Genomic DNA, 22,504 nt, shown 5'->3' with positions numbered 1-22,504 from the left:
GGGGAATTTGTGGAGGAGGAAGAAGGGGAAATAATTGGGAGGAGTAGCAAGGAATATATGGAAATGTCAGTGAAGCTAAAAGTTCACAAGATACTGAGGCTTGTGAAAATTATGAATAGAAAAAAAAAAAAGACTTGTAAGTTAAGGAAACAAGAATGGGGTACACGGCTACACCTTGGGGTGAATGGCACGATGCTACTGAATAGAAAAAAATTAAATTCAGCTACAGAACTCTCTTTACTAACTTTACTTTTACTAACTTTAAAGGCGTTTCCATTTTTTTTCTATGAAGATTTATCATCGCTTAGAAAGGACAAAATAAATAGTAACAAGAAGCAAGGGAGATCAAGAGAGTAAAGTAGCAAAGAAATACCCATCTGGTCAAGTTTATCTCAAGGCCTGGGTGAACAATATCTCAAAAAGATACCGTCATATCTATCCATCAAAGAGCTGTGGATGATTACTAAGTGGCTATTGATAATCTTCAGGAATTTTGAGAGAACTGAAGGGTGCTTAAAATACTGGAAAATAAAGTCTCAAATTAAAAAGAAAAAAAAGAATCTGCAAGCTATTGAGTTGAGAGCATGCTATAACTCCCAGTGAGACTTTAGGATGAACTGTTGAGTCTTTACGAACTGAGAAAGGAAACTTGTGATCAGGAGAGCAGGTTTACTAGAAAAATCAGGTCATACAAACTTCATTTCATTTTTAGATAGGATCATAATATATATATTGATTTTAGAGAGTCCTTAACAAGGTCTCTTATAGTACCCTTAGTAGGAAAAGATTTAGAAGGAATGATGTTTGCACATCAAGAAATATTGTCAGTGTAGTTATGTGGATTTATAATTAGAGTAATCGATTAATGATATTCCCCAAAGTGCTGACTAATGAGTTGATGCCAAGTTATGGAGAATTCTCCAGGAGTATGTTAGGGTCTTATTCTCTAATTTTTATGAATGATTTGGTTAAGGACGTTGCTAACACGATGCCTAAATTTGCAGAAACTGGGTAGTACAAGGGGTAGGTAGCATGTCTTACGGTAAAACCAAGATCCAAAAATATCTTCAGAAATGGACGCAAAATTCTACAAGTAGGTCCGAAACAAAACCAAGCAAACATGAACAATGCAACCGAACCCAAACCAGCAAAACAAAGCTGCGGTTCTCAATGCCAACGCTGCATGTTAGAATTGACGTAGAGAGATTTTTATTTAATTGGTCTGAGTGTGGCCTGAGCATCAGTATTTTTAGGGGCATTCCAGTTCATTCTCAGTTGAGCCAGCTGAGAATCACTAACTGTGCAAGGAGAGGAGGATGGTATGTAGAATAACCGAAGCCCAGTGTGTGTAGGGAAATGTTCAGAGGCTTTGTGGGCTGTAAAATCAGCGAAGCAACAGTGAGATGTGGTGACTGAAAAAGCTAACATGATCTTAAGTTGTAAATATTGAACAGAGAATTAGAAAATGGTAAAAGTAACCCCCGTTTGTCAGATAATTACTCTTGTGCGGGCACCGTAAAAAGGATTTTTAGTCCTCGCATAACTCTACGAGGTTGATATTACCACCCCCCACCCCGCATTTGTAGTGGAGACACGGAAGCTTGCTGAGGCTAAGTAACCCAGCTAGTGCCTCAATCACCCAGCTAGTGTCTACTGTGGTTATGGTTTGCTGAACAACTATATAGCAAAGAGTTCAAGAGGGTCTGGAGAGACCAATTGTACTGGGAGTTGATTAGAAAAGAAAAATCTAAGTAACGTTCTCATGAAAAATTGGTGTTCCAGTGAATGAAGATAATGAAGGGAACACAAAATTCAAATATTTTCCCAAGATTTTCAGTCTAAAAGATGCGAATATTTGCGGGAGCTACAAAAAGAAATATGGTGATAGGGAAGGAGGGTTAAATTTTTAGAGAAAACTAATTTTGTTCTTAAATAAGAATGGGTAATATTGATTGATTGATTGATTGATTGATTTGTTTATTTTAACAAATTGTCAATGTAATTTTATTTTTTTCTTTTTTTTTAGGTATATGAAATTTATTGCCAAATTGGTTTCCATACAACACCCAGTGCTCATCCCAAAAGATGCCCTCTTCAATGCCCATCACCCACCCTCCCCTCCCTCCCACCCCCCATCAACCCTCAGTTTGTTCTCAGTTTTTTCTTTTAAATATATGAAATTCATTGTCAAATTGGTTTCCATACAACACCCAGTGCTCATCCCAAAAGGTGCCCTCCTCAATACCCCTCCCCCTCCATCAACCCTCAGTTTGCTCTCAGTTTTTAAGAGTCTCTTATGCTTTGGCTCTCTCCCACTCTAACCTCTTTTTTTTTTCCCCCTTTCCCTCCCCCATGGGTTCCTGGTAAGTTTCTCAGGATCCACATAAGAGTGAACACATATGGTATCTGTCTTTCTCTGTAGGTAATATTTATTAAGTACCTGTGCCAGGCATTTTATATAGATCTAGTTTAAGCCTCATACAATCCTAGGTACTATCAGTAGTATTCTCATTTTAGAGACCTTGCCCAAGATTACAGGATAAGTGGTATAGCCAGGCTTTGAATCCAGGTCTCTGTGAGGTCGAGTCTGCTCTCTGAATCACCTGGCTATACAATATGGCAACTTGGGTTTAAGGTGAATGTGCAATTTGTAAGCAGAAACATGCCAGAACACTTGGACCTATGGGAATGGAACACAGGCAAAATGGTTTATGTTTGAGTAGTGAATAGATTTTAAATAAGTGTATATACTAAGTTATTTCAAATGAGGCATTAGCACATAAGTATTTTTAAGTGTCATAAATATAGTATCACTAGTTCCTAAAATTTTTTTATCAAGACTGTACATGTATTTTGTTTGTTTGTGTTTGAGAGAGAGAGAGAGTAGGAGGGGCAGAGAGGAAGAGAGAGAATCTTAAGCAGGTTCCACGCCCAATGTAGAACTCTATCCCACCACCCTGGGATTATAACTTGAGCCGAAATCAACAGTTGACGCTTAACCAACTGAGCCACCCAGGCACCCCAAGACTGTAAATAGGTATATGGTCAATATATACTCTTTATTCTACAATTCCTGGTTCCTCCTTTGTAGTAAGTATCTCTTGCTCTCCAGGGGTGACAATACTGAATTATTCTTCTAATGTCTTGGAGCAAATGCTCTCTTTGAGGGAAAATCCATGAAAGAAACTGAAGTTATTCTGACTCTTGTATTTTAAAAAAGTTTGTTTATTTTTAGGTAACTCGCTTTTATTTTAATCATTATTTTGGCATCTTTGTTGAGGTATATTGACATCCAACAAACAGCACACATTTAAAGTGCACACGTTAATGGATTTTGACATATGTATACACTTGCAAAATCATCACTACAGTTAAAATAACACACATTTCCATCAATTCCAAAACCGTCCTGGAGTCTTAATCTGTCCTCCACCCTCATCCCTTGGCCACCCATTGATCTGCTTTGTGTCTTTACAGATGAGTTTGCAGTTTCTAAAATTACATATCAATAGACTCAGAGTCTGTACTCTTTTTTTCCTCTGATTTCTCTCATGTAAAATGATGCTTTTGAGATTCATCCATGCTGGTGGGTTTATCAGTGGTTCGTTCCATTTTGCTGCTAGGAAGTAATCCACTGTGTACATATATCACAGGTTGTCTTTCTGTTCACCTGTCAGCAGACATTTGGGTTGTTTCCAGTTTGCACTACTACAAATAAATCTGATATTAACATTCATGTTCTTCTCTTTGCGGTAGACACCCAGGAATGGAGTGGCTGGGATATATGGTAGATGTGTGTTTAGCTTTTGGAGAAACTGCCAAATTGATATCCAAGAGCAGTGTCTTAATGTTCCAGTTGTGCTGTATCCTTACCAACACATAGTATGAGCAGCCTTTTTGATTTTAATATTCTAAAAACTTTGTAGCAGCATCTCTTTGTAGCTTTGATTTGTCCTTTGATGCTAATGATATTGGGCAGGTTTTCATGTGTTTATTTGTCATCCTGTAACTTCTTTTGTGAAGAGTTTGGTCAAATCTTTTGTCCATTTCTTTAATAGGAATTTCTGTCTTCTTATTGAGCTCTATAAGTTCCGAGTACAAGTCCTTTCTCAAATGTATCTTCTGTAAGTATTTTCTCCTGTTTTAAGCCTTATTTGGACTATTAAAAGTAATAGTTTGCCCCAAACAAGAAACATTTTCCTTAAACCAATTCTAGATTGTGACATATGTTAAGAGTTAACAACTGCTTCCATTATAATAAAGCTTTCACACTTGTTAGGAAATGATGCAATTTTTTTGTACCATTCTCCACGAAATGTAAAATGAGTTTGAGGTTTTTTTTGCTTAGATCATACAGAAAATTTTGTATTTTCCAAAGTGATATAAATACAATAAAAAAGTATTTTATATAATCAGCAATTTCTTTCTAGAATGTGTTATTTCTATCACTTCACCTATTAGTATATATAATAATGATGGACTAATTTCACTGTATAAATACCCACTGTTGAAAGAATCCCAGTACCATTTCATTTAACTTATTTTTATTAAAATTGCCATTTTTTCCAACCTCGTTTTACTGTACCTTTTTTTTCAATCTCTGATCCTGTGGACTCATTATTTCCCTTTAATTACTTTTTCACACTTTTTCTCAAAAGTCAAAACTTGCATCTGGTGGTAAGCAGAATACCATTTTAAACAACGGGATCAGACCTCATCACTACAACATCCATATTTAAAGCAAAATGCAGCGTTTGCAGAATTCTAGCACTTTCTTCTGCATCCTTCTGTAAAAGCTGATAACCAGATTTACATTTGTAAAGTTATATTTTTAGTTGTCTGAAAATCCTGGACAGTGTTCTTATAAATTTAAATCAGAGGGTGTTATGATTTTAAAATGCCAGACTTATGAGTCAAAAGTAATAATGCAATGGTAGATGTTCCAAAGGAAACACCTCTGTGATATAAATAATCTTTGTGATGTTCTCTAATACGCTACAAATGTATTTCTAACTCTAAAAGAATAATCCCTCCATAGAATAACAATTCAGTTTGATTTAGAGTGCCACTAAAAATTAACCAAGAGCGTCTAGCAGTTGTTTAGAAGAGAGTAGATCATAGAAAAAACTAGCTGTGGAATTGTTTCCAAACAATTGGAAATAAATCTTCTTAAGATCAGTCTTCTACAGCATTTACTTCCTTTTGCATCTAAGGTGAATTCATTATTAACGAATGATCTGTTACAGGTGCATTTTGTGTTTATTTGTGTGCAAAGCTGTCTATGCTGACACACAATGACAACCGCCCTTTTCCTCCACTATTAACACATCAGCTTTGACATTTTACAAAGAGTTATATTTCAGAAATTAGTAACTGGTTGAATAAGTATAGTTCTGTTCTCTTTATTTCCTTTAACTCAGTTTACAGCAAATCTATGAATTAAGCACAATCCACATTTATTTGGCAGAAGGCTGTTTTAAAATGAATGTCAAATAAACTTACTTTCTGCCAAGATTGTCTTTTTCCCCATCACCCATGCAGCATTCAATTCAGAATAAAATTCACCAATGAAACAAGATTTTCAATGTTTCGTGGTACTCATTCCTTGAAATGGTAATAGGTAGGACTCTAAAAAAACCTCTATGCTCAAATGTGTAAAGTACCTGCATACTTGTATTAGTCAGCTTAAGCTGCTATAAAAAAATACCATAGACTGGGGTGGCTTAAAACAACAGAAACGTAATTCCCACAATTCTGGAGGCTGGAAGTCCCAGATTAGGGTGTCAGCATGGTTGAGTACCAGTGAGAGCTCTCCCCCTGGCTTGTAGTTGACTGCCTTTCTGTGTCCTCACAGAAGAGAGACCTAGAGAGAGAAAGACCCATGACCCAGAGAAAGAAAGAACTCACGGTGTTTCTTCTTAAGGGCATTAATCTCATCATGAGGGCCCCATCCTTATGACCTCATCTAAACCAAAATACCTCCCAAGGTCCTGTCTCCAAATACCATACCACTGGAAGCTGGTCCTTCAGCATCTGAACCTGTCACCCCTGTAAGGGTGGGGAGTGAATGAAACACACAGGTCAGTCCATAGGGATTCTATATATTCTTCTTGGGTATTCACATCACATTAGCATATGGAATGTCCTGAGATTTTTCTGGATTTAATAAAACTGTTTCCTAAACTTTTTTTTAAACCAAAATGCTACCCGCCATAACACACCCCCCCCAATAATATCTGCTTCTATTGACATCTTATGGAACTAGTATTTGGGACCAGTACATGGTTTGGGAAATGCTATGTTATAGCCCCCTTGTAATAATGGGGAGCCTCCTTGTAATAATGGAAACTGATATAAAGCCCTAAAGCATCTTTTGGAAAATTAACCTGAACTGAATAGCATTCCTCTCAAATCACTGGGAAATTGTACGGTACTTATTAAACCTTCAATAGTCATAAAACAGAAAAAGAAAGTTTCATTCTTTGTCATATCACTCCAGACCTATCATTTCCCTATACAAGAGTCATTATCATTTTAAACTTGTCTTTGTTGCCCTTCCACATTCTCAGATGTCTCTTTCTACACATTCCCTCCACATATGTATGAAATGAGACACTTCTATTTTCTTAGAAGCCCTTAGGTTGAAAATGTTAGGCATAAAATATCCCATTTTTAAAGAGACCCACCAAGCCATCTCTCTTAGAAGTGACTTTGTTACCATCATCCTAGCAACATCCTCTCAGTCCATAGAAGAGGGCTACCATGGGATAAGAGAACATTCTAAGAGAAATGTGGAAATCATCAGTTGACAGAAAGTGCTTGGTGCTGGGTCTTTCCTCCCCTTCCCGTTCTAAAAAACCAACCAACCAACAAACAAAATATCCCCACCACCCAGAAGAAATGAGAATCTCTGAAGGAAGAGAAAGTTCTAGAGAGCTTTGAGGTCTGCCCAAGATGTGTTCTTAAGGGTAAAGTATTTGACAGAGTGTATTTGAGAGCAGTGATGAAAAAAACCAAAACAATAAATAAATTTCATGTTGGTACCCCCCAACTCCCCCTTGGGTGGTCGCCTACTGATTTGTGCCCTTTTGAGGAGAGCAGAAGAAAAATGGTGAGAAATGGCAGTACAGGAAGAGGTCTTGCGGTGCAGCAGCCTGAACCCCCTCCATAGTGGCAAGAGGATGCCTGAGTTTCAGCAGGCAAAGTAAGCAACTCCCTTCAAAATAAGATAGGCAGGAGCCTTCGTGAGGGACTCCATCTGTGAGTGCTATTTGCCACCTGGAGGACTAGGGAATGCTCAGATGTGTTAAGTCATGGACGTGTGCAGAAGGAAGACCTCTGAAAGACACGTTAAAGAACTTACAACCTTGACCCTCACGAGCCAGTCGGTCTTTGGGTATCTGCGATCAACAGTCAAGAGAGAGGTAGAACTATAAGCAGGTAAATAAAGAAAAATTTCCTCTTTCCCCTTATCTTCTCCCTTGTCATTCCCTTTAGCTGTAAGGGGTATAGAAGCAGGAGGTGGTGTCAGGATGGACATTGAACAAAACTAGACTGAACTTTGAAGACTTTAAAGGTAAAGTTCTGGGATCTGCCCAATATGTCATTAAGAGTCATGTGAAAGAATTAACAGCTTTGTTTGAAAAACAAAACACAAAGTAACATTTCATGCTTGTACCCCAACAACTTCATATGACTTCCTAAGTCAATTGTATTGTTTCCATTGCCTTCTCTTTACTGATAGTTATCTTTTAATAGTTATTTACATTTTACCATATTTACCTTTTATCATATTTACATCTTAACGGCAATTTCAGGATCCATTCCTTTAGACAAAATACAAAAAAAAAAATTGTATGAAATTTAAGATTTGGTCAACATGAATGCCTCCCCCAAACGAAGGAAAATGTCTTCTTGCTCATCTTTGCATCCCCAGTATCTAGTACACTGCCTAGAACAGTGTAGTCACTCAATAAATGTTTGTGAATTAAGCCAACCTACTGGTTGATATTTGAAGAAGCTTCGAAGAGCTGAAGGACACCATTTTTCTTCTTTTCTTGTCTCAGTTTTCCATTATGACCATTGACTAGAAAGACAACTCTTGGACGACAGCCTTGTCTAGGTTTATTTATTTCCTTTTGCACTTAAAATTAATTTCGCATTTACAGATCCTTAAAGGAAAGCATTTTCCCACTGTTTAGTTACAAGCTATATTCAACAATACACAGATCAAATCTCTAAGAGGTCAAGAATACAAAATAGAATTAAGTATTTTTTGTGTGTGTGAAAAAGAAACAGAGCGTGAGCAGGGGAAAGGGGGAGTGAGAGAGAGAGAGAGAGAGAGAGAGAGAGAGAGAATCTTAAGAAGGCTCCATGCCTGGTGTGGAACCCAACACGGGGATCTATCTCATGATCATGAGATCATGACCTGAGCTGAAATCAAGAGTCTAATGCTTAGCTGACTGAGGCACCCCCAAATTAAATACTTTTGAGTGTCTCTTATGAATTTGGCATGGGCTAAGTACTTGAAAGAAGCAGTAGTTGTTTAAAGTTGGTATACGCTCTTAAGAAACTTACACTCTAGTTGGAGGCTAGAATATAAACACTATTAATAGTGGTTCAAGATCCTAGAAAGAGACAGGGGAGATGAATAGCATTCCAGGTGGGGACAAGCATTTTAGTACCGAGATTTGGAGCACAGGCTCTGAAACCACATTGCCTGAATTTTAATCCCAACTGTACCTTATTGGTGACCTTTAGCAAGTTACTTCAGCTGTTTGTGCCTCTCATACTTAAAATGTGGATTAAATGAATTTAGCACCTGACCTATAAGTAAAGGCTTATTATAGTGATGATTGTACAAAAACATGGAGTTGGGTCTTTGAGGGACTCCAAAAATTGATGGGAGCAATTCCTATATTAGAATAGTGGGAGAAAGTTCAGGAAAAAAAGGGTTAGGGACAGATGAAGGGGGCCACTGATTGCCAAAACATTTGAACTTCATTCAATAGTAGAGAGCCACTGAACTTTTTAAATTGCTGAGTGGAACTCTAAAAACAATGTTTTAAAACACTCTAAACTGGCTACGCAGAATGGTTTGGGATAGGACAAGTAAAAGACCGAGAGAATATACTACTAATAATAGCTGACTTTTATTAGATGGTTTCCAGGACCTTTGTAATGCCAGAAATATTATTTACAAATATTATTACGTTCCAAGTACTGTGCTGAACAGTTTATATGGGATATCTGTTATAGACTGAACTGTGTGCCCCCCAAAATTCAAATGTTGAAGCCCTAACTTCCAGTGTGACTGTATTTGAAGACAGAACCACTAAAGAGATCTCTGAGGTTAAATGAGGACACAACTACAATCGAATGAAGTTAAAAGGGAGGGACCCTTCTCTCTCTGCCCCTCCCCCGTTCATGCTCTGTCTCTCTCTGTCCCAAAAATAAATAAATAAAAACGTTGAAAGAAAAGGGAGGGACCCTAATGCAATAGGATTGGTGTCCTTAAAAGAAGAGAAGGAGATACTAGGGGTGTGGGTGCACACAGGAAAGACTACATGAGGACACAATGAGAAGGCCACCATCTGCAAACTAAGCCCTTAGGATAAACTGACCTTGCTATTACCTTGGACTTGGATTTCTAGCCTCCAAAACTATGAGAAATCAAGTTCTTGTTCTTTGAGCCACCCAATCTATGGTATTCAGTTATGGCAACACTAGCTGGCTCAGACAATGGCTCCTTTGACTCTTTTTTTTTTTTTTTTTTTAATGTTTTTACTTTATCTTAGAGAGAGAGAGAGAGAGAGAGAGCATGAGAAGGGGAGGGGCAGAGAGAGAGGGAGACACAGAATCTGAGGCAGGCTCCAGGCTCTGAGCGCTGGGCACAGAACCCCAACCGGGTCTCGAACCCACAAACTGTGAGATCATGACCTGAGCTGAAGCCGGTCGCTTAACCTGCTGAGCCACCCTGACTCTTAAAACAGCCAGATTGGATAATACTGTACTCTGATGATTGTAGTGTTAGCCATAAAGAAACGAGGCTCAGAGACCTTAAAATGAATTGCTTAAGACAGCTAATAAGTGTCAGTAAGCAGAATTTATATTCAAGCTGTCTGGCAACAAATATCATAGTTCAGTTGGAAACTGAAAAATGAAAGGATTTAATACACAAATGGAGAAAACACGAGTTGGTGTCTGACTAGATTCAGGCTAAAAAAAAAATGTTATCACCAGATGACTGAGATTTTAAGCCTTGGGGTCCACCCGAGGTAAATGACCAGCTTGTTTGTGTGTGATGTGCAAAGCATAGTTTGTATAAATATTGTGGAAAGGTTGTTCAGAAGGGAGTTAACTGTGGCTGAAACTCTTAGAGAATGATGGTTGACTTGGGTAAAATGAGTGAAAAGATACGGTGCTACTAGGGAGAAACACAGCATTAAAATAAAAGGACATGTGGGGGTAAACGAGGGGAAAATTTAGGTATGAATTATGAGGCCAGATCACATTTCATCGGTTTTAACCGTTATTGATTATAACAGTGCCTGACTTTTAGAAAAGACAACTACAGGAAAGAACAGTAGGGAAGCGTCAGATTTTATAGTTGGAAGGAAGGAGCTTTTTCTTTTTCTTAACAAGAGCAGTAAGAGAGACAATTTTCGTTGTCGCCTGACTGGGCTTTCCCATTCTTCTTTTAGAAAGGCCTGTTAGCTAGCTCCAATTCCAATTAAACAGATAAAAACGTGGGTACTAAAGCAAAAGATTTGGTATCTGATCTCCCACTGCTGTGTGTGTGTGTGTGTCTGGAAACAATAAAATACACAACTGCAGGATTATTAAATCCATAAGAGCTGACTACAGAGGATAGTCCTTTAGGTAATCTGAATAAAACGAGTAGGCCTGAATACAATCGTTGGTCGTTGACCTTCCTTGCTTTAGGGAGCTAGCTAGCTCTTTCATGCACTGAGGGAGCCAGCAGAGACTCCGCTGCCTTCAGAGGATGACACTACCATCATTCTCAAGGATTAGCGCTAGGAAATCTCTATTACATCTCTGCCAAGAACACTAACTGATCCGCAATGCGCCTGCCCAAACCGCAGCAGCCAAGCTCCGCAGACACCCCACAACAGCAAAAAGAGCTGCAAGAGGAAATCCGAACCCGCGGCAGAAACCAAGGGCGCGGGGAGCTAAACGTTTTATCCACCACAACTGCCTCGCTAGACTACAAATCCCGGCATCCACTCCTCTCACGGAAGCCAATGAGGAAGCTACAAGTTCCTTCAGCCAATCACATCCTGACTCAGTGTAACAACCCCGACTGCATTCTGGGATTTGTGGTTTTCACGTGGCAACACTATTCCCCCGTGGTGGAGGCGAAGTAGGCCACGCGTCCGATTCGAAATGAAAGCTCCTTTTAATAATTCTTATGTTGGTTGCCACGCTGCACCTTAATTATCAGTACTCTATGGCCTTATACTTCTTAAGAATCGTAAACCTTCCCCAGTACTGTCGTACAGGAAAAAAAAAAAAATCAAGTTGTTCTCCGATTACAGCATGCTCTTCCCCCTCACCCCCCCGTCCTTTAACCGTCGCTTTCAAGTCTCGCGAGAACAGCCCCTTTTGGTCGTTGTCATGCTTTCTGAGAGGCGGGTCACGCGAAGACTGACGGAGTCTTCAGCCAACAGGATTGCCTTTTAACTAGCGTCTCTACAGCGTGCGTGGGGAGACCTTCGTGAACCCTGACCTCAGCTCTCCGTGGCGTCCCGCGTTCTCCGCCCCCGCCCCTGGAGCGAAGGAGGCGGGTTTTGGCCTCTTGCCCTAGGGAGCGAGTGCGGAGAGAGTGGGAGCGAGACGGATCCGAGTAGAGGCGTCTAGCTCCCCGGAGAGGCCCTGCTGTATTCCTCGCTGCCCATGAGCTCGTTCTCCTGCGAGCAGCGCCGTCGTTAGGCCGGCCCCGAAGCCTCTGCTTCCTCCGGGACAGGCCCGCTCCTCGCCGAGGAGGAGGCAGCCTGTCGAGGCGCCTCCCTAGTCCGCGTCGGCGTCGCTCTGCGACCCTGGAAGCGGGAGCCGCCGCAAGCGAGAGGAGGAGCCCCAGCTACAGCGGCGCCGGCAGCGGGCAGCAGCACCAGCAACGCCAGCGGGCGGGATCGAGGCCGTCAACATGGCGAGCGCCTCGTACCACATTTCCAATTTGCTGGAAAAAATGACATCCAGCGACAAGGACTTCAGGTGAGGCCGAAATCCGACCCTGCGCCCACCTTGGGGTGCCCCATCCGCGGCCCTGGCCCCCACACAGGCCTTGCCCCACCCCTTTGGCCTTGGCGGGTCCCTCTGCCTTCCCGAGGTCTCCGGCCCACCACCCCGTTCCCCGCTCCCGCAGGCTCCTGTGCGCTCCCACCCTCCAGCCCCCTCCCCCTTCTTTACTCTAGGCGGTTGCCCGCCGCTGGTCTGAGGCCCCTTCTGCGTCCCCAGACGCCGCCACTGCATTCCCTGCCCCCACCCCCAATCCCGAGACGTGATTCTCGCGTCCCAGGTGGCGTGAAGGGGCAAAATCACCCGCCGTTGTGGGGAAGGGAGTTGCTCTAGGCTTGGGGACCGGGAGGCCGGGCCTACCGGCCCGCCCGCCTCAGGCACTAGGCCGCCCTGCCCGCTGGGGCTCTGGCTGCTGCCCACTCCGGGCCCCAGGTGCCGCCTCTTTTCCCGCAGCTGGGAGTGGGCCTAGGTGCATTCAGCTTCAATGATGTGCTTGTTTTGGGGTGGCTGTTCCTGGATTGGGTTATAAACTTTTTCTTTGGACCATTCCTTTCGGGAAGGTGGGAAGAAGGGGGTGGGGTGGAGGGGAGCCAGGCTGGGGAAACTTGACTCGCAGGGTTTTCCCGCCAGCGTCTCTTGTCATTTTTCCTTGTCAGGTAAAAACTAAGCAGGAATTGGGGATTCCAGTCTCATTTGCTTATATCCAGAATTACTGCCAGAAAGGTGAATTCCTGAACCTTAAACAGAAGAGTAAAATGAGCAAATGGATCTTACTGATAGAAGTTTTCAAATACGAGGGTGGTGAATATGAAGCCTCATTTATTAGCAGTTCTGTTCCAGAAGACTTGTACAACCGTTTCCAAACCTTGTAGCATGCATATTGAAGAACTATTATATTTTCACGGGTTATCTTGGTTTTTCTCTCTCTCTCTCTTTTTATTTTTTGCATTACAGTAATTGTTGGATTTCTTCCTTCCTACCTCCTATCCTTACTTATCACAGAATAAATAAGCTCCTGGTCTAAAAACAAGCTTTATATTTCTTTGATACCTGTTTTGTTCTCTAAGGCTCGTTGATTGTGTTTTGTGTGCATTTTAAAGAAAAGAACAGATAGTCTTCCATTAAAATCGTGGCTGAAATCAAAGTCTTAAGGCTATAAGTTATAAGTCTACACAAGTTTTATGTAGATATGAACAGTACCCTTTAACACCTGAAAGCCCATCCAGACCTTACCTGCCAGGAAGAAATTTCCCCATTTGTGAAAAGAGAACCATGAAAAATGTAATGATCACGTTCCTAATTAAATTGATGTGCTGGCGTATTCAGATGGCCAGTGAAATACAGTTCTGGTTCTGTGACTTCAAAGCCAGAAATGAATTTTTTAAAGTTTTGCTACCTAGGGAGTTAAGTATTGCATTTGAAACTTTTTAAACCTGGTTTGCTAATACCGAAGATTTTAGTGTTGTGACTTTTTGGAAGAGACGTGTTTGTTTTGGGTAGTGTAGATCAAAATCAAGATTATTGGAGAAAATAAAAGGGTTTTTTTTTTTGCTTTTTTTAGAGTTAGAATTCTGTTTACTTCCCTTTGGACCTTTGCTTGCTCCCAGTGCAAGACACTGAAATTGAAATACATATTTGGGTGATATGTACACACACACATTTAAGTGTGTGTGTGTGTGTGTGTGTGTGTGTGTGTGTGTGTATTCATACTTACGGCCGTGTAGAGTGTGTGGTGAGATTTGCCCCCTTCCCATTTCTGTCAGTTTGGCTCATTCTGTAAAAGTACTCAATATCATTCTGATTGTATGCAATTTCATCCTAGAGGTAGGTAGCACTTTCCTATAATGGCACTGTGTTGGTCAGCCAGTGAGACTTGTGTATGGGTAATATGTTTGGTATAAACAAATCAAGTCATGTGAATGTTGCATATGTGATTTTTGACTGAAGATACTTAAATTTCTTATAAAGATAATACATACATGCTTTCATGTTTTCTTTTTTAAATAAACTATGAAAGAAATATTGCTCTGATGTTAAGTTATAGTCAGTGTTGAACTTGATAAGGATTATCTGCCAGTTTCAGCCAGAGTAAATCAAAACACTGCTTGGTGGATAATTTTTCTAAAAGTGTAATATTGATATATTTCTAATAGTTGGTGAACATTATAGAAAGATAAGTGTGGAAACCGTGACTTGAGCAATTTGACACTAAGATTTTTAAAAAAAAAATTTTAATGTTTATTTTTGAGAGAGAAAGAGAGAGACACACACACACACACAGAATGTGAGTGGGGGAGGGGCAGAGAGAGAGGGAGACACCGAATCTGAGGCAGGCTCCAGGCTCTGAGCTGTCATCACAGAGCCCGACGTGGGGCTCAAACTCACGGAGTGTGAGATCATGACCTGAGCTCAAGTCGGACGCTCAACCGACTGAGCCACCCAGGTGCCCCTTGACATTAAGATTTTTATTAACTCTGTTCTAAAGACATGTCTTATGTTCAAGCCATCTAGTTAACAGACAAGTCTTTGGAACTAAAGCACTGTGTATATTAAATTACAGATATTTAACAGATTGATTAAAATAGTGAGCACTTGAAGTCAAGTATTTTGAACATTTTTCTGTATAATTGCAGTACAGACATTTGAATGTATGTGTTCTATTTTAAAATTATGCCTTTTAACTTCTCACTTGAAATTTATTTTGGTATAAATATCATACTTTGTTGCTACATGTTTTAAAATATCTACCAACAGAATTGAGGACAAAGTTAAAAGTCTGGAATATCAAACATGTGCAAGGGCACTTAGCACTACTTGTGCTAAGGGCAGAAGAAAACAATGCTATATCTAAAAAGAAAAAAAAGATTATTATTCTCATGGTGGAATCCATAGAGAATATGACCTGCTGGTCACAAAATATGGGTTCTAGTCATGGGTTCTAAGGAGTCTTTTCTGTGAACCATCTGTGAAATCTTGGGCAGGCTACTTTATTTAGGATTAAATTTTCACTTTGTACATGAGTGATTACAAAAGGTCCCTAATAGGCCTGAAATTTTAGGTCTCTGGATAACTACATAGTCCGTTCATGTCAAGAAATGGGTATAGGCTTCAAAATTTTCAGATGTCAGCATTTTTAAAGAATCATTTTGTAAGATTTAAATCATGGGTTCAATTGGGGGGGGGTCTAATGTCCTTTTCTTTCGTGTTTTAGTATTCTGTATTCTTTGAAGGTGGTATCTTTTTTTTTTTTAATGTTTATTTTTGAGAGAGAGAGAGCAAGCGCACGAGCTTGAGAGGGGAAGGGCCAGAGAGAGAGGGAGACACAGAATCCGAAGCAGGCTTCAGGCTCTGAGCTGTCAGCGCAGAGCTCGATGCCGGGCTCGAACTCACAAACTGGGAGATCATGATCTGAGCCGAAGTTGGACGCTTAACCAACTGAGCCACCCAGGCGTCCCTGAAGGTGGTATGTTAAGGTTTAGTGCCAGTAGTTAGGTAATTCTGTAGATAACAAAATGAAAACTTTAGTGTTCACGAATCATGTGAATGCTCCACTTATGAATATTAATGTTGAAAATTCAGTGAGTTGAGGTAACTAAAGTTTTGCTTTTATTTTCATATGCTTCACCACTAACTGAATTATGGTATTACGAGGAATCAAGAGCTAAAGACAATTTACCATTATTTTATTTTTTTCTACATAATAGTTAACATTAATGCTTACTGTCGACTTCGTACACTTGATCCTAATTATCTTTATTATGATACTAGTAAAGTGAATACTAACAGTCTCTCTTCCAGTTGAGGAATCTTAGATGTGGTGATATTAATTAAGTACTTGCCCAAGGTGGGTTAGACATTAGATCTGGGGTTTCCAGACACCCCCAGAGCATGAACTCTTAGCTACCATGTTATGTTACTTCTCCAGAATTTTGACTAGGGCACATTTAAGACTAAGAACTTAAATTTCAGTTCCTTCTCAGGCTTATGGAATATTTTGTGCTAGGAGATGCTTTTAGTAATTCCCTGAGAAGGACTACAAAATGTTTAAGATCTAGTGCTTGCCCTCAGTAATACTCCATGCTTGTGGAATGGTTAAGACATTTTTATAAAAAGGTGAAGAACCCAGGGCAGTATGCAGTTATTAGGCTTAAGTGGCAGAGAAGATGAAAGCAAGGAGGTTGATGTTCATAGAGTGATCTGAGCTAGGCCTTGAAATTGTAGGTAGAGAAAATGAGTATAAGTATGAAAGCACACTGTACAAAACTCCATTGGGGGAGAGGGAGTAGGTAATTTTGACTGGAGCTGGGGGTCAGTATTGTGTAGGGAACTGATTGAGGGTGGGGACCTTGTTTACTGAACTGAATCCTGTACTGTTTTGGCCTTGCGGGTTCTTAATAGGTGCTTGTTTTAGTTGAATTGGATTTTAATTCCAGAGTTGAGAGAAAAGCATGTAAGGATTTTGGGAAATGTCTTCCAGAAACCACTGTAAAATCTCCCAATCTTTTTTTTTTTTTTTAATATCATTTGATACAATTTAAAATAATTTTTTAGTGCATTGCAGAATTTCCTAGCTTGATAATGGTTTATGTTACCAAATTTATTTATTTATGTGTTGTTTTGGACATTAGAAGGTATTTTCTCTTGGAAACTTTAAAATGCTAATTAATAAAAACCTCAGGTCTGGTATGGAATCATAGCCTTTCAGAGCTGGAAGGACCGTAGAGGTCTTACAGCTGAAAGTACTACATGGGCATTTACAATAATGTAACAATAAATACTAGCTAAGTTCTCTGGACAACTTGTACTTGTAGAAAAGTAAGTTTAATCAGAAGAAGTAGATTTGTAGAGGTTAAGAAGGTGATGTCTGGGCACTTTTTACGTACTTTGCTGGTTGATGGCAGTAAGCTACTGGATTTCACTTACGTGATTTTTCTTGATAAAGGTGTACTGCTAACGCTGATTATTAGCAATGATTAAGGCTCACCACTGAAAAATAGAAGAAAGACCTCATTGAGGAAACTGGGAAGAAGAAAGAGTACTAAAAATTAGTCTTATTTACATGAACAATACTAAGACTGTCCTAAATTCATGTTCTAAGGGAATAAATAAGAAAAAATGAGATAGTGGTAAGTTCTTTGAAAGATAATTGGTTCACTACATGATGCACTTGGCCGGTATTATTTAGCTTTCTTTTGGTAACAGGGGTAAAATTGTGTTTGTACATGAGGGGAGGGTTGTGAGAGCTGCTCATTGTGCAATACAAGGTGTCTATTTCTACCGCTGTTTCTACATCTCTACCTTGGATTTACTAGAGATGAATAACTCACCTCAAGGAACTTTCAGTTCAGTAGAATAAGCCAGGTGTTCCTAACTGTTTGCAGAGCCTGGCACGGTTCCTAATGATGGTACCCCCCAACTGCTTATTGAATAATGAATGAAATGGCACTGCCTGTAGGTTACATCCACCTAGGACTCCTGTAGAAGCCTGCAAGTTAACGTTCTAACTTCCCTGTCTCCCGTCTTAAGCCATTTTTATTCTTATTTTGTCCTGTTAGATTACCATCTACCAGATGGCCCAATTTGGAAAACCTTGATGTCACCCTTCTACCTTTCTCTGTCTCATTTAGTTCCCTGATGAGTATTTCTCAAATTAGTCTTCCTGTCTCAGGCCTCTTTTTAATCCAGTCTGTTGGTAACTCTTCCATTGGAGTTTTCTTTCCAAATGTCACAGCCGATCATTGCCTACCCCACTAATTCCCATTGACTGCAAGACAAACTCTAAACTCCTTAGCTGTTGCCCACCTAAGATCACCGATGCTACTTTTCCCCAAATTTCTAACAAGCTCTATGTAACTAATTCAGTGGATATTTTCTTTGTTTATCTACCTGATAGACAAGGACTGTTTACCACTTGTTACTCCTTGAAATTCTCTTGTAGAGTCATCCCTGACACAGGTTGGGTTTATTACCATTACAGTGAGGGAGAACACACACTATGCGAAGTCTCAGTAAAAAGATGTTGGGTCCTATTCATTTGGGTAATTTTGGGAAAGGTCTGAGGAAGTGGAGTTTCACATTAGATTGGATTGTTGGAAAGTGGGGCAATTCCATCATTGGACATCCTAATACACGGAGGGCAAGACTAAAGCAGAGGCAAAACTAATTGAAGAAGAAGCAGTCACTTAATGAGTTAGAAAGGGGATGTTCCATATTTTGTGGTAAGTGAACTTGTCTGAGATGGATGTTCTATGAGGTTGTTTATGTACAGGAAAACAATATGTTTTAGCTATAAGCATCAGATTGGTTTGAAACAACATTGAGATAGAGGTATAAGCCTCAGATCAGTTCCTGAAGTGCAGAGCTACAGTTTTTTTCCTTCTCAGTCCTTACTTTTGGCTGCAGGGCATTGATTTATGGTGTGCACACCTTCACTCTTGCCGAGATTTTGTTGATTAGGATTCTGAGGAATGGACATTCAGTGTAGTCTGTAGTTGAGCCAGGTTTCTTAATCCTTTCTCCTGTTGTAAGATGAGTGGTTGAACCATCAAACGTGGCAGTGGCTGTTAAATCACAGTAAGACTCCTGAAGGGGTACATACCTGACTGTAACACCCAAGTCCTGTGGTTTTCCTCCTCCTCCTTTGTCCATTTTCTAACTCATCCCTTACCATCCCCATATCTAATCCATTTCAAAGACTTACTTTAACCTTTTAAATCTCAAATGATTGGTTCTTATTATTCTCAGTAGTTAGTACTATAAAGTTACTAGAATGTTGAATTAGTGATTCTAAGCCTTCTAGAAGTATAGTGGTAGGTTCCTGTGAGCCTCTAGTCACACCATTTTCATAGTTGGTTAGCGCATAACCTTGTTTTGTATATTCCTGTTTAAAGACACCTTATTTAAACTACGTTGTTGATTCATTCACACATGCTCATGACCAGCAGCACTAACTTCATGCTTGAAAGAAGCTTATCTAATATATGTATTTTTTTCTGGAAGATACATCACAGCCTTCTTGTAGTTTGGTAACACTAGACAGTACTTCACTATGCTTGGGGTTCATTTTAAACAGCAAACTTACTAACAGAAAGCACAAACATGCAAAAGATGTGGCAATACATAGAGAAGAGGATACTCTACAGTGTGTGAGCTGAAACAAGAATGCATTTACTCTGCTAATAATGAGGATCGATTGTATGTCCAATTTTCTTCCTCCATTGATTGTCATAACCCTGATTCTGGCTACCATCATTTCTCACTTAGACTGCTGCACGAACTCTCCTAACTGTTCTCCATTCAATTTGGCTGAAGGAAGCTTGGTTCTCTCCAAACTCTTACCATAGTGTGTGTAGCTGGAGTAATGTTTCTGAAATGCACATTTAATCATTTCCATAGTCTCCCCATCTCTACCTCAGATGCCTTTCAGTAGCTTCCCATTGCTTTTAAAATAAAGACTAAAATCCTAATAAGACCCCCAAATCTCTTTAACCTCCTGGTCCTTGCTTACTTGGCCATCTCCCTGCTCCCTGCCCAAAAAAAAAAAAAAGTTCCTGCTCATGCTTCAGGTCTCACTCTTCCCTGGTGCACAACCCCCAATGCAGTATACATCAGGTTGTTTTGTTATACCATTGAGTTCTCTTTGTGCCATATTCCTTTCCTTCCCTTCTTAGCATTTATCTCTGTTCATAATTACATGTATAATTAACCCATATATGTAGTTTTTTTTTAATTAAAATGTCTCTATTTGACTGTATTGTAAACTTCAAGACCGCAGAACTATGTGCTTTTACCATCTCTTGTTTATACAGAGCCTAGCATAGTACTTGATACATAATAGGTTCTCACTACATAGTCAGTGAGTATATAAGACCTTTCTTATCCTGACCTCAACCTACATTTCCATCTTCTTTTTGTTAGATTTCTTTCTATTTGTGTCCCAGCCATTCTTAACTGCTTCTTGGCCCTTCACTCTGAAGCGTTACATCCCTTAGCATTGCTGTTGGTGCTACCAACCCCACCCCACACTAACACAGACAAAAAGGAAAATTTTAAATCCCAAACCAGCTTTCCCCATGCAAATTAACACTCAAAGGTGTTAATCCTTTGAGATCCAAACCAATAGTCTGTTCTTTGGTGGGATGATTGTCAAATGTCCTTGAGTATTTTTCAAAATCTGTAAGATTGGGATTTGTACATTTACCTGTCTGCCGTATTAGATGAAAAGGTTAAGAGGAAGGGACTGAGTCTATTTTATCATCTTCGTTCTTAGTACCTAAAATAGTATGCTTAAGAGACATTTTACAAATTGTCTTTTGAATCTGCCATGGACAGATTTTAAGCTCGTCAAACAACTTTCTTATAAGATGATTTATAGTGCAAATTTTTATATCAAATTAACAGAAGGAAGAAATTCTTAGAACCTTCTGGTTTTGGGATCACCATAAAAAGTAACTTTTGGTATAACTTAATACTATTTCAATCTGTTTTTTCTCATTTGTAAAAATACCTGTTGCTAATTTTACTGGTGCTTATTTCAACTTTAAAAAAAAATGTTTAACCATTAATCATAGGTTTAAATTAAAAAATACTTCTATTGAAGTATAGTTGACATACAGTGTTATATTTCAGGTGTATGACAACGATTTGACAGTTTTAATTTTGTACATTACACAGTCGTCACCATAAGTATAGTCACTATCTGTCATCATACTAAATTATTACAACATTGACTATATTCCCTATGCTTTACTTTTTATCCCTGCCATTTATTTCATAACTAGAGTTTGTGCCTCTGAATCCCCTTTAACACCCTCTAGGTCCATATATGCTGTTGAAAATGACAAGATTTTATTCTTTTTTATGGCTGAGTAATATTCCATCATTCTTTATCAATGAGTGGACAGTTAGGTTGCTTCCGTATCTTGGCTATTATAAATAATGGTGCAATGAAAATAGGGGTGCATATATCTTTTTTTTTAAATTTGTTTAATGTTCATTTATTTTTGAGAGAGACAGAGAGAGAGAGGGAGACACAGAATCTGAAGCAGGCTCCAGGCTCTGAGCTGTCAGCACAGAGCCCGACACAGGGCTCGAACTCACAGAGTCTGAGATCATGACCTGAGCTGAAGTCAAACGCTCAGCCAGCTGAGCTACCCAGGTGCTCCGTGTAAATATCTTTGAATTAGTGCTTTTGTTTTTGGGGGGCAGATACCCATTAGTGGAATTGCTGCGTCCTATGGTATTTCTATTTTCAATTTTTTTGAGGAACCTCCATACTGTTTTTCCTAGTGACTGTACCAGTTTGCATCTTAACCATCAGGGCATGAGGGTTCCCTTTTTTCCACATCCTTGCCAATACTTGTTTTTTCTTGTATTTTTAATATTGGCCAATCTGACTGGTGTGAGGTGATACCTTGTGGTTTTGGATTAATCATAGATTTTTGAAAATGAGTAGACTCCTCTGAGGTCAGGAGCCAAGGTTTATTTACTTTTTGTCCTTTGCTCATAGTCCAGCCTTTGTAGCATAATAGGCAGTGAATAAATAAGTGGTAAATAAAGGAAAGAACCTGTGTACCAGTAGACTCCCTTCAGAACCATAAAACAACTTTTTGCCTTTAGATTATTTGCTTTTTTACCTAAGTTGAAGATTGCCATATTCTCTTCAACTAGATAATAAGCGTTTCAGGGGTCTTTAGAGCGCCTAACTACTAACTACTGACGTTTTATTTCATGGATTTTATGTAAGTTGAATGGCTAAGATGTTAAATGGCTTAAGGTGTGTAAAGTGCCTGCATTAGTATGCTGCTCATTTCGGTTTTTTATTTTCTAGAATATCGTGTGGTTTTAATTTCATTTGTCATCATATAAAATGGAGAGGAGCTTCCAATTAGAACTGTGTTCATTTAAAAAATGCATGCTTACTTTACCTTGTATAATGCCAATTTGAACACAGGCTTTTCTTTATAAGCTGTTTGATAAAACTTGGTAAGAATTGTGCTTGCATTATAGTTTAAAACTTTGTCAAATCAGCATTAAGTGAATAAACATACTAACTCCTTAAATTCCTAAATAAGTTGTTTTGCTAGTCCTTATCCCATAGTTTATTGCCTATATTGCCAGACTATCTGTGTAGTTATTTATCGTTTCAGCTCCAGTAGTTGTGTTTTTTAATTGATCTAAACATGGATTTGACATTTCTGTATGTAACATAAAATAACTACACTTTTCCTCAAACTGGATCTGGTTC

At 39.4% G+C, this 22,504-nt stretch overlaps 1 protein-coding gene and 1 long non-coding RNA gene across 4 annotated transcripts in view; one reads left to right on the top strand and one right to left on the bottom strand.

The window, feature by feature from the left end:
* Positions 1-11,783: 11,783 nt before the first annotated feature.
* The window catches only part of CAND1 (cullin associated and neddylation dissociated 1), a 44,174-nt gene continuing 33,453 nt past the window's right edge, over positions 11,784-22,504 (top strand). The window contains exon 1 of the mRNA XM_040491489.1: positions 11,784-12,234. Within this exon, the coding sequence (XP_040347423.1) occupies positions 12,167-12,234 (68 nt within the window). The 5' untranslated portion in view covers positions 11,784-12,166. The remainder of the gene's footprint in view (positions 12,235-22,504) is intronic.
* The window catches only part of LOC121040791 (uncharacterized), a 141,570-nt gene continuing 136,126 nt past the window's right edge, over positions 17,061-22,504 (bottom strand). For all 3 annotated transcript variants that reach the window (XR_005795444.1, XR_005795445.1, XR_005795446.1), the window contains one exon: positions 17,061-17,244. This is a non-coding gene — a long non-coding RNA (uncharacterized LOC121040791). The remainder of the gene's footprint in view (positions 17,245-22,504) is intronic.

The sequence above is a fragment of the Herpailurus yagouaroundi genome, unplaced genomic scaffold (genome assembly GCF_014898765.1).
Source record: "Herpailurus yagouaroundi ecotype Mexico unplaced genomic scaffold, PumYag 182, whole genome shotgun sequence".
In the NCBI taxonomy this organism is placed as follows: Eukaryota; Metazoa; Chordata; class Mammalia; order Carnivora; family Felidae; genus Herpailurus; species Herpailurus yagouaroundi.
This window is presented reverse-complemented; position numbering and strand designations above follow the sequence as displayed.